This window comes from Trachypithecus francoisi, unplaced genomic scaffold (genome assembly GCF_009764315.1).
Source record: "Trachypithecus francoisi isolate TF-2019V2 unplaced genomic scaffold, Tfra_2.0 Lachesis_group17, whole genome shotgun sequence".
NCBI lineage: Eukaryota > Metazoa > Chordata > Mammalia > Primates > Cercopithecidae > Trachypithecus > Trachypithecus francoisi.
This window is the reverse complement of record NW_022681462.1, coordinates 105,186,354-105,199,122: the sequence shown is the minus strand read 5'-3', so window position 1 is coordinate 105,199,122 and position 12,769 is coordinate 105,186,354. Positions and strand designations below refer to the sequence as shown.

The window sequence follows — 12,769 nt, the reverse complement described above, 5'->3', positions numbered from 1 at the left end:
CCCTCTCTAAATATAAGACACAAATAGGTTAAAAGTAAAGGAATGGAGAAAGATATATCATATTAACACTAATCAAAAGAATGCTGTCCAGGGACAGTGCTTCATGCCGGTAACTCCAGCACTTTGGGAGGCCAAGACAAGAAGATCACTTGAGCCCAGGAGTTCAAAGCAGCCTGGGCAACACAGGGAGACCCCACCTCTATGAAAAATAAAAATGAATTAGCCAGCTGTGGTGGTGTGCACCTGTAGCCCCAGCTGCTTAGGAGGCTGAGATGGGAGGATCACTTGAGCTTGAGAGGTTGAGGCTGCGTGAGCCATGATGGCACCACTGCATTTCAGCCTAGGTGACAGAGAAATACTTTGTCAAAAAAGGAAGAAGGGAAGGGAAGAAGGAAGGGAAAGAGAAGGGAAGAAGGAAAGGAGAGGAAAGGAAAAGGAAAGGAAGGGAAGGGAAGGGAGGGGAGGAGAGAGGGAGGGGAAAGGGAAGGGAGGGAAAGAAGGAAGGAAGGAAGGAAGGAAGGAAGGAAGGAAGGAAGGAAGGAAGGAGAGGGAGGGAGGGGAAGAAGCTGAGGGAGCTATCTGAATTTTAAAAACAGCAAAATCATCAGAGATAAAGGGGGACATTATGTAATAATAAAAGGGTCAGTCTTCCAAGGGAACATAACAATCTTTATCACATATGTCTTTATCACATATGTCTCTATCACATATGTCTCTATCACATATGTATCTAACAGCTGAGCATCAAAATATGTGAGGCTAACACTGACAGAATTGCAAAGAAAGATAGACAAATCCACTATTATAGTTGGAAATTTCAATGCTAACGGTAATTGACATCCAACAAGCAGAAAATCAGTAAAGATATAGTTGATGTGAATAATGCCGTCAATTAACTGTTCTTATTGGCATTCATAGATTACTTCATTCAACAACAACAGAATATATCCATTCTTCTCAAGCTCACAAGAAACATTCACCAAGACAGATAACATTCTGGACCATAAAACAAGTCTCAATATATTTATAAAGACTCAAATTACACAAAGTTTATTCTCTGACTACACCGGAAATAAATTAGAAACAAATTTAAAAATCTAGAAAAATCCCCAATTAATTGGAAACTAACAAATATCTAAAAACAAAACAAAACATCCCCACAAGTCAAAGATAAAATTAAAAAGTGAATTAATTAGAACGTATTTAAAATTAAATGAAAATGAAAAATATATCAAAATTATCAAAATGTGTGTGATGCCACTAAAACAGTACTCTGGGGGAAATTTACAACACTAAACCCCCGCAGTAAGGAAAGAAAAACCACACTCTGCAAGGCCAGCATGGGAGGACCACTTGAGACCTGGAGTTCAAGACCAACCTGAACAACCTGGTGAGATTCCATCTCTACAAAAACTTTTTAAAAAAAAATTATCCAGGCCAGGCGCAGTGGCTCATGCCTGTCATCCCAGCACTTTGGGAGGCCAAGATGGGCAGATCACCTGAGGTCGGGAGTTTGAGATCAGCCTGACCAAGATGGAGAAACCCCGTATCTACTAAAAATACAAAATTAGCTGGACGTGGTGGTGCATGCCTGTAATCCCAGCTACTCGGGAGGCTGAGGCAGGAGAATCACTTGAACCCAGGAGGCGGAGGTTGCAGAGAGCTGAGATCGCGCCATTGCATTCCAGCCTGGTCAACAAGAACGAAACTCCGTCTCAAGAAAAAAAAAAAAATTAGCCAGGCATGGTGGCACATACCTGTAGTCCTAGCTACTCAGGAGGCTGAAGTGGGAGGACGGCTGGAGCCCAGGCGTTCAAGACTGCAGTGAGCTATGATTGCACCACTGCACTTTAGCCTGGGTGGCAGAGCAAAATAATAATGTTAATAATGTCTGTTTCTAAAATAATAATAAAAATAATGACGAAGAAAGAACTCAAATCAGTGACTTCAGCTTCCACCTAGGGAACTTAGAAAAAAGAGCAAATTAAAACATGTAAAAGACGACAAATTATAAAGGTCAGAGCAGAATCCAATGAAATAAAAAATAGAAAAAGAGAAAAATCAATGAAACCTAAAGTTCTTTGAGAGGATCAATATAATTGATAAGCCTCTATCCAGACTCACGAAAGAGAGAGAAGATACAAATTATCAGTATCAGGAATGAGAGAAGGCAGCACTACATACTCTACAGATATTAAAAGGATAATAGAAAATATTCCAAATAATTTTATGGCAATAAATTTGACAACTGAAATGAAATGGACAAATGCTTTGAAAGAAACAAACAAATAATGCTCATTCAAGAAAAAATGGGTTACCTGAATAGCCCTACTGTCTAGTAAAGAAATTGAACTCACAGTTAAAAACCTTCCCACAAAGAAAACTACAAGCCAAGATAGCTTCACTGGTGAATCTCCAAACATAAGGAAAGAATAATACTATCTACACATACTCTTCCAAAAAACTGAACAGGAGGGACTACTTCCCAGCTCATTTTATGAGATCTGCATTACTCTGATATGAAATTCAAACTAAGACATTGATATAGTTTGGCAATGTGTCCCCACCCAAATCTCATGTCAAATAGTAATCCTCAATGTTGGAGGTGGGACCTGGTGGGAGGTGACTGGATTACAGGGATGGATTTCTCATGAATGGTTTACACCACTCCCTTGGTGCTAGCTTCACCACAGTGAGTGACTTCTTGCAAGATCTGGCTATTTAAAACTGGGTGGCACCTCATTCTCTCTCTTGTTCCCACTCCTGTTATGTGAGATACCTGCTCCCACTTTGCCTTCTGCCATGACTATAAGCTTCCTGAGGCCTCTCTAGAAGCAGAAGGAGTAGGGCATTGCTATAAAGATACCTGAAAATATGGAAGCAGCTTTGGAATTGAGTAACAGGCAGAGATTAGAAGTGTGTAGAAGGTTCAGAAGGAGAGAGAAAAGATGAGGGAAAGTTTGGAACTTTTTAGAGACTGGTTGATTGTGACCAAAATGCTGATAGTCATACGGACAATAAAGTCCAGGCTAATGAGGTCTCAGATGGAAATGAGGAATTTATCGGGAATTACAGCAAACATCATACATGTTTGCCTCAGCAAAGAACTTGTCTGCATTCTGTTCATGCCCTAGGGATCTGTGGAAGTTTGAATTTGAGAGTGATGACTTAGGGTATATGGTAGAAGAAATTTCTAAGCACCAAAGTGTTCAAGATGTTTCCTGCCTGTTTCTAACAGCCTATGTGCAGATGCAAGAGCAAAGGAATGACCTGGAGCTGGAACTTGTATTTAAAAGGGAAGCAGAGCATAAAAGTTTGGAAAATTTGCAACTTGGCCACATGGCAAAGAAATAAAAAGTTTTTGAGAGAGGATTTCAAGCAGGTTTGTAGAGCAACCACTTCCTTGAGAAATTTACATAACTACAAAGAAGCCAAGGGCTGATAGCCAAGACAATGGGGAAAAAACCTCAAAGGCATTTCAGAGACCTCTTCCTAGAGAAATTTGCATAACTTCAAAGATAGCCAAGGCAATGGAGAAAAAAACTCAAATGCATTTCAGTGACCTTCAGGCAGCCCCTCCCATCACAGGGCAAGAGGTCTAAAAGGAGAGAATGGTTTCATGGACCAGGCCCAGAGCCCCTCTGCCCTGCAGAGTCTCAGGACACTGCTCCCTGCATCCCAACTGCTTGGGTTCTGCTAGGGTTCTAGCCTCAGAGCAAAAGGGCCCAGGTACAGCTCGGGCCACAGGTCCAGAGGGCACAAGCCATGAGCCTTTGTGGCTTCCATGTGTTATTAAGCCTGTGAGTGCACAGAGTGCAAGGGTTGAGGCTTGGGATTCTCCAACTAGATTTCAGAGAATGTACGGAAAAGCCTGGGTGTCTAGACAGAAGTCTGTTGCAGGGTAGAAGCCCTCATGCAGAACCTCTACTAGGACAGTGCAGAGGGGAAATGTGGGGTTGAAGTCCCCACACAAAGTCTCCACTGGGGCACTGAGTAGGTGCTGTGGGAAAAGAACCACCATCCTGCAGACCCAAGAATGACAGATTCACTGGCAGCTTGCACCCTGCACCTGCAAAAGCTATAGACACTCAAAGCCAGCCCATGAGAGCAGCCTCAGAAGCCCCTGCAAAGCCACAGGGGGCTGCCTAAGGCCTTGGGAGCCCACTCTTTGCACCAGTGTGCCCTAGATGTGGGACATGGAGTCAAAGGGTATTATTTTGGAGCTTGAAGATTTAATGGCTGCCCTGCTGAATTTTGAACTTTCATGGGTCCTGTAGCTCCTTTCTTTTGACCAATTTCACCCTTTTAGAATGAGAATATTTACCTAATGCCTTTACCCCCTTTGTATCTTGGGAGTAACTAACTTGTTTTGATTTTACAAGCTCACAGGTAAAAAGAGATGAGTATCAGATGAGACTTTGGACTTGAACTTAGGACTTTTGAGTTATTGCTAGAACAAGTTAAGACTTTGGGGGACTATTGGGAAGAGATGATTGTATTTTGAAATTCAAGAAGGGCATGAGATTTGGGAGGGGCTAGGGGCAGAATAATACAGTTTAGATTTGTGTCTCCACCTAAATTTCATATTGAAATGTAATTCCCAGTATTGAAAGTGGGACCTGGTGGGAGGTGACTGGATCATGAGGGTGGATTTCTCATGAATGGCTTAGCACTATCTTCTTGGTGCTATCCTCGCTATAGTGAGTAATTTCCTGTGAGATCTGGTCATTTAAAATGGTGTGACACCTTGCACTCTCTTTCATTTCCACTCCTGTTATGTGAGATGCCTGCTCCTACTTTGCCTTCTGCCATGACTGTAAGCTTCCTGAGGCCTCCCCAGAAGCAGATGGTGGTGTCAGAAAACAGATGCTTCCTGTAGAGCCTGCAGAACTGTGGGCCAATTAAACCTCTTTTCTTATAAATTACACAGTTTCAGGTATTTCTTTATAGCAATGCAAGAATGGCCTCATACAGACATTAAAAGAAAAAAGAAAGAAAATATTGCATTTATTAGTAGTGAATATAATGATACTGCTTTTCCAGGTAATCCAGGGCTCCCTTACCTTTTCTTCATAATTTGGTAGTTTATCTTTGCATATGGTTATGATGTCCATCCAGGAGTAGTTCCTCTCTCTTCGGATCTTTTCTAATTCTGGATCATTCTCATATTTATCAGCATCCAGCTAAAAGAGTTAACCCACCACAAACAAGAGCTCAGATTAACAAGGAGATGTAGGAACATTCTCTTTCTGGATCTCCAATATGATTTTATACTCCAAATTTATCATTTGTTATTCTTTCAACCATCAACTAACTCTCTTCATCTCTTCTATCCATTTAATGGATTTTCCATTCTCCAATACACCAGCTATACATACAACGGATTTCTGTTTGATTTCTGCCTCCCTTCTCTGCAAGAGCCCATCCCGGGGAATTCTTTTTCCCATTTTGAGATGATGGTCTCACCAACTCAAGCCTGTCTGACCTATCCACAGGTCCCTCACTGTGTCCTGTTTCTCTGCCACCATCCCACTCATGAGTCTCATTGATCCTCAATGCCATCTCTTTGGTCAGTTTGTTTCCATGAGCCAAACCATTGTATGCCCTCACAGCTTGCAAATAGAACTCAAGTTAATTAGGCTGAGTTAATTAACCTTCTATCATCTGGCCCCAGCTGACTTTTCTACTTCTATCTGTTCCTTGTCTCCTACTTTTTAAAGAACTCTACATTCTAAACCAAATAGGATGATTGGCTATCTTAAAAATATTTGATATTTAACATCCCCACAATCTTGCTTATGACAGTTTTCTATGCCTAAAATTCCCATTCAACATTTTCATTTATTACAATTCTATCTCTATTAAGGTTCAATTTTACTATTCCTTCCTTACGAAGCACTTCCCTGATGAAGCTCCAGACAGAATTAATCTGAACTCTTAAAACTACTGGCAGTGAATTTAGCACACTTTATGTTTTGCAATAAACTGCACATTATATCATCACTGCTTAACTGAACAACAAACTCCAGTGTTGCAGGAAGTCCCAAATGGAGGGACCAGCTGGAGCCGCGGCAGAGAAACATAAATTGTGAAGATTTCATGGACATTTATCAGTTCTCAAGTAATACTTTTATAATTTCTTATGCCTGTCTTTAATCTCTTAATCTAATTCTGGATCTTCATAAGCTGAGGATGTACGTCACCTCAGGACCACTATGATAATTGTGTTAACTGTACAAACTGATTGTAAAACATGTGTGTTTGAACAATATGAAATCAGTGTATCCTGAAAAAGAACAGAATAACAGCAATTTTTAGGGAACAAGAGAAGACAATCATAAGGTCTGACTGTCTGTGGGGTCGGGCAAAAAGAGTCGTATTTTTCTCCTTGCAGATAGCCTATAAACGGATGTGCAAGTAAGGAGGACATCACTAAATTCTCTTCCTAGCAAGAAATATTAATATTAACACCCTGGGGAAGGAATGCATTCCTGGGAGGAGGTCTATAAATGGCCGCTCTGGGAATGTCTGTCTGATGCAGTTGAGGTAAGGACTGAGCTATGCCCTGGTCTCCTGCAGTACTCTCAGGCTTATTAGGGTGCGGAAAAACTCTGCCCTGGTAAATCTATGGTCAGACTGGTTCTCTGCTCTCGAACCGTTTTCTGTTAAGATGTTTATCAAGACAATACGTGCACCGCTGAACATAGACTCTCATCAGTGGATCTGTTTTTGCCCTTTGCCTTGTGATCTTTGTTGGACCCTTATCAGTAGTTCTGCCTTTAGGTCGGGCGTGGTGGCTCATGCTTGTAGTCTCAGCACTTTGGGAGGCCGAGGTGGGTGGATCACCTGAGGTCAGGAGTTCAAGACCAGCCTGGCCAACATGGTGAAACCCCGTCTCTACTAAAAATGCAAAAATTAGCCAGGCGTGGTAGCGGGTGCCTGTAATCCCAGCTACTCGGGAGGCTGAGACAGGAGAATCACTTGAACCCAGGAGGCAGAGGTTGCAGTGAGCCGAGATCGCACCACTGTACTCCAGCCTGGGCAACAAAGAGTGAAACTCCATCTCCAAAAAAAAAGTATTTCTGCTTTTGCCCTTTGCCTTGTGATCTTTGTTGGACCCTTATCAGTAGTTCTGCTTTTGCCCTTTGTCCTGTTCCCTCAGAAGCATGTGATCTTCATTAAACTCTTATTAGCAGTTCTGCTTTTTGCCCTTTGAAGCACGTGATATTTGTACCTACTCCCTGTTCTTACACCCCCTCCACTTTTGAAACCCATAATAAAAACTTGCTGGTCTGAGACTCAGGTGGGCATCACGGTCCTACCGATATGTGATGTCATCCTCGGTGGCCCAGCTGTAAAATTCCTCTCTTTATTTCTCAACTGGCTGACACTTATGGAAAATAGAACCTATCTTGAAATATTGCAGGTGGGTTCCCCCAATACTCTAGAATGTATTAAAGTACTAGTCATCGATATGTTATTTTCTACTAAGATGACTCTAAAACTTAGCACATCCACTGCATGATATGCACGGTACTATTTGCTATGGTCTGAATGTGTCCACCCCAAATTCTTATGTGGAAACTTAACACAAATGTGATAGTATTAAGGGGTGGGACCTTTAGGATGTGATTAAGTCAAGCCCTCATTTATAGGATTAGTGGCCTTATAAGAGAGATGGAGCTGGGCTCTGTGGCTCACACCTATAATCCCAGCACTTTGGGAAGCCAAGGCGGGCAGATCACCTGAGGTCAGGGGTTCAAGACCACCCTAACATGGTGAAACCCCATCTCTACTAAAAATACAAAAATTAGCCAGGCATGGTGGTACACGCCTGTGATCCCAGCTACTCAAGAGGCTGAGGCAGGAGAATCACTTGAACCCAGGAGGAGGAGGTTACAGTGAGCCAAGATTGTGCCACTAGCCTGGGTGACAAAGTGAGGCTCGATCTCAAAAAAAAAAAAGAAAAAGAAAAAGAAAAAAAAAAGAGAGGGAGGGAGAAAGGTAAGGGAGCAGTTTGCTCCCTCCACCACATGAGGACAGAGCAAGGAAATGACTCTCTATGAGGACAGGATCATCATCAGACACTGAATCTGCTGGCACCTTAATCATGGACTTCTCAGCCTCTAAAACTATAAGACATAAATTGCTGTTGTTTATAAATTGCCCAGTTTAAGCTACTTTTGTCATTTTGTTATAGCAGCAGGTATTTAGTTTATTCTAAAGGGATTTAGTTTATTCAAGCTAAAATAATCTTCCAATTGTTTGTATGTATGCAAAAAGGCTTTTTAGAACTCTGTGTCACGAATAACAGATTAATAACAGATACACAAACATGTCCATATGTGTTACCTCTGTTAAACAAAAATTATGGGAGATGTTATATAGATATAATGTTTATATGGGGTGTGTATGGTTTTTTGTTTTTTGGGTGTTTTTAGAGATGAGGTCTCAAACTTCTGGCTTCAGGCAATCTGCCCGCCTCAGCCTCCCAAAGTACTGGGATGACAGAAGCCACCATGCCTGACCCAGCAGAGGTCATTGTTTTGGACTAAGCCACTGCACTAGGCCCCATGAGGAGACCAAACCAACATGGAGCCACTCATGCCATATGCCACATGATCAAACTAAAACTTTGAAGAAGCAGGTGGATCTCAGACCAGCTTTTCCTGAGATCAGAAGATTCCCATCTTGCTGAGTCAGAATAAGGAAGTCGCTTCTGCTTTAACGCTTAGAAAAAAGGAACCTCATGTAACTTGATGTTAACCAATCAGCTGTTTTCCCTATTGTTCTGTTTCTTTGTTGCCACCATACAAAACCCACTGTTGTGCTATTACCCTGTGGAGCTCTTATTCTATTTTGCAGAATGGGGGCTGCCCTATTCACGAATCAAGAATAAAAGTCAATTAGATCTTTAACTAAATTTGTTGTAATTTTGTCTTCGGACATCACTGATCCAGAATGGATATTAAGAAAGCACACAGGCCAGGTGCGGTGGCTCACGTCTGTAATCCCAGCACTTCGGAAGGCCAAGGACGTCAGATCACCTGAGGCCAGGAGTTCAAGACCAGCCTGACCAACATGGAGAAACCCTGTCTCTACTAAAGACACAAAATTAGCCGGGCATGGTGGCATGCGCCTTGTAATCCCAGCCACTCGGGAGGCTGAGACATGAGAATGGCTTGAAACCAGGAAGAGGAGGTTGCAGTGAGCCAAGATCACGCCATTGTACTCCAGCGTGGGCAAAAAGAGCGAAACTCTGTCTCAAAAGAAAAAAAAAAAAGAAAGAATATAAAAATACACAGGACATTAAAACCACAGAGTAAACATGATTTAATTTTGATAGCCCTTTGACTCAGAGCAGAACTAGACAGTAGGAAAAACTGTTTGAGCCCATGTAATAATCTAAAAGATGACGATGAAATCTTTTTTTATTCTTTGAATACATTTAGAAGTTAACCTGTGATCTCATTCTTGTTCTTAAAACCCTCAAACGCACAATGAAACTCCCCAGGTGTATTAATGTGAACCCTCTGGTTGTCTGGATTGTGGAAAAATTAGATATTATACGCCAAAATGTATTCTCCTCTTATTAATGGAAAACTATAAACCACTAGATTGCTTTGAAGATAGTACCCTCCAGCAAGGTAGACTGTACATCTTTTCCTAGGAAAGGGCAAATACTATGTAAACATTAACACGCATGCCCTGTTTGGCACTGGTATGCCAACTGTCACTTCCCTCTTCTGTTATTTGGGATACAACAATATGATCTCCAAATATATTACGCTGGAATATTCTATTCTATAATCCTTCCCCAAGGGAAAAAGTGTGATAATTGTGTTAACTGTACAAACTGATTGTAAAATCAATCAATGGTCCCGGGTAATCTTGTGTATTTTATTTAAATCACAAGAATGTACATTAGATCCAGCGACCCCTCAGCCTATCCCTGAGGCCTCCCCTGGCCCTCGCCTCTGCAGTAAACCTTTGTTACCGCAAAACCACTTGCAAATAAACAAGGTGAGCGTATCAGGACTGGTGCTGTGCAAGCAATGGGACATCTGTGCAAAGCCTTGCAGCGCCTTGCAAAGCTAGCGTTACAGAGGCAGGGCTGACACCGGGTCCGGCCGGTACCCAAGCCAGCTCCACCGCCTGCTGGAGACGCCCCCACCCCACCACCGAGAGCGGCTCCCCAGGACCCGCGACAGACCGCAGCAGGACCCCGCCTGGATCCGGAGGTGCCTGGTCCCTCCCCCAGGACACTTCCATGCGGAATCCCCCTTCCTCCGATATAAGAGAAACCCCTGGGCCTTTGACCGGGGGCAGCCAGGCGGGCGCTGGGCGTCGGACAAGGCCAAGCATCCCACGAGCTCGCAGCCTGCCACCGGCAAATCTCGCAGCCCAGTCGGCCGACCCTCTAGGCCGCTGCCAATCCCGGGGCTACGCGTGCGCAGCGAGTCCCGGGCGCGAGCGCCCTCACTCGCCAACTCTGCTGCTGAGCATGCGCAGCACACCCCAGGCCACAGAAACTTACCGCCGACCCCCACTAGCCCCGCTGCTGAGCATGCGCAGCACACCCCAGGCGCCGGAAGCCGACCGTCGACCCCTTAAACTCCGCTGTTGAGCATGCGCCGCACACCCTAGGCGCTGGGAGCTGACCGCCGATCTCGCAATGCCGCTGCTGAGCATGCGCAGCACACGCAGGCGCGGCGCAGGAGGCCCTGACCACCCAGCCGCACTGCAGAGCGAGAGCAGCCCGCCCCAGGCCCCCGGAGCGGCCACGGACCCCCCTTCCCCGCTGCTGAGCATGCGCAGCATACCGCGGCTCCCGGGCCGCTACCTGGCACCCGGAGGAGGTTGGGCTGTGCGCATCGCTCGGGGGTCGGCGTCGCCCGCACGCTCTGCGAGCTTTCGGGCCGCGTACCTTCCAGTAGAGCACCCCCAGCCGCCGGAGCTGTTCCAGGCCCACCGGGCGGTCGGGGTCGGGGCGGTGGGGTTGCTGCGGGTCGCCCGGGGCGTCGTCCATGTACCAGGCCAGCACCATGACGCACAGAGCGAGGGCTGTGTTCGAACCGTAGGGCCGCGCTCGGCGGCCGCGCTTTCTTTTATAGGGAGACGTAGACGCGCCGAGAAGCCGGGATTGGGCGGCGGGGCGGAGGCAGGACTGGCGCGGGGCAGGCCCCACGGCTCCGCTTTTCGGAGGCAAAGGCATTCAAGCTCCGGTCCTGCCCTGGGCACCCTCGGACCTGCCTGAGGCCCGCGGCCCGGGGTCAGCAGTTCTGCAGACGCGCCGGGGGCTGGGTGAAGCTCACCGTAGGCACCGCACGTGCCTTGTGTATGCCGATGCCGTCTTCCTGCACCTTCAGAACAATCTTGTGAGGCAAACGATGTTAAACGTGTTTAGAGCAAGGAAAGCAAACGCAAATAATAATAAGGATTTTGTTAAGCTCATGCAACCCATATGGGTACAGTTGAGACTTGACAGCTGGGATCTCAGGTATGGGGTGAGACATTGTCCTCCACCTCCCCGTTCTCCAGACTTTTGCAGTATCGGCATTCTGCAATGCTATCCTGTACTTTTTAAACCTCATCTTGTTTCCTCTTTTCATCGTTTCTCCCTTACCCATACACTGTAATGTGCTACTCTTTGAATAAAAACAAGCTTCCCCTATCCCATTCTGAATTTTTCAGTGTAGCTAATAAAGTCCAGCCGCTTGACCATCCTAGATGTCTTTTCAAGCCAACCAACTCAAAAAGATCACATTATCTCAGCCATTCCCTCAGTGTCTTTAACAAATAACAATAAAGCATACAGGATTTAAATGAGACTGCTTAAGAGCACAACCCCAAAGCATGCAATTGACTCTTGAACTTCCAGAAATATTGCACGGAAAATACACACTTCTTTCATTTCTATTCCCTTGCTCTAATGACTTTGCAAATACATCCTCATTAGAGAGCCTACCTCTCCACCTCTTCATGTGACCAGCTTCTACTCATCCTTCAAGACCGCATCTTAGACGTCATTGCCCATTTTTCTGCGGCACTCATGACAAAGCTTCATGCAAGAGTCGAATGGCAATCTCGCACCTCGCATTTTCTCCTTAACCCACCGCAATAAGGCTTCTCTTCTCACCACTGGAGAACTGCTAATGACTGCCATATTGCCAGATCCAATCATGGCACTTCTGTTCCTACCAGCAACTTTCATCACAGTTGCCCATGCCCTTCTTGAAACATGTTCTCATTTTTCTTCATGAGGGCATCCTGGCTGCTCCCTCTCAGGCCCCTCGTAGCTCCTGCTCCTCTAACCACTGGTTGGTGGAGCATTCCCGACTCTCCACTTCCTGTTCCTATCCACTCGCTCCAGGCGACTTTCCATGTTGTGCTGCCGGCTCCTACAGCCACATCTCCATCCTGGACCTCATTCCAGAACCTCAGGCTTGAGTATCCAGTTGGTAGTGTCACATACATGGCTGATAAGTATGTCAAACCTAACATGGCCAATACAACTGATTCCCCACACACACCCCCAAACATGCTTCTCCCTAGCCTTTCCCGTCTCAGTGAACGGCAGCACTGACTGCCCGGTGGCTTAATAAAAGAACTAGGTGTACTCTCAGTTTCGCTTTCCCTCACCCTCAAGATCCAATCCAATCTATCAGCAAGTGATGTTGCTTTGAGATTCGAAATACACTGCAAATCTGTTCACTTCTCTCCAGCCCAACTCTTTCCGCCATCTTTTCTTGCCTGATGGAATTGACTA

The 12,769-nt window shown here is 45.1% G+C and overlaps 1 protein-coding gene across 1 annotated transcript in view; it reads right to left on the bottom strand.

The window, feature by feature from the left end:
• The window catches only part of ADI1 (acireductone dioxygenase 1), a 28,464-nt gene extending 17,181 nt beyond the window's left edge, over positions 1-11,283 (bottom strand). Inside the window, exons 1-2 of the mRNA XM_033176667.1 lie at positions 10,928-11,283; positions 5,064-5,183 (exon numbers count right to left, since the gene is read on the bottom strand). Of these exons, the coding sequence (XP_033032558.1) occupies positions 5,064-5,183; positions 10,928-11,215 (408 nt within the window). The 5' untranslated portion in view covers positions 11,216-11,283. The remainder of the gene's footprint in view (positions 1-5,063; positions 5,184-10,927) is intronic.
• Between the last annotated feature and the right edge of the window lie 1,486 nt (positions 11,284-12,769).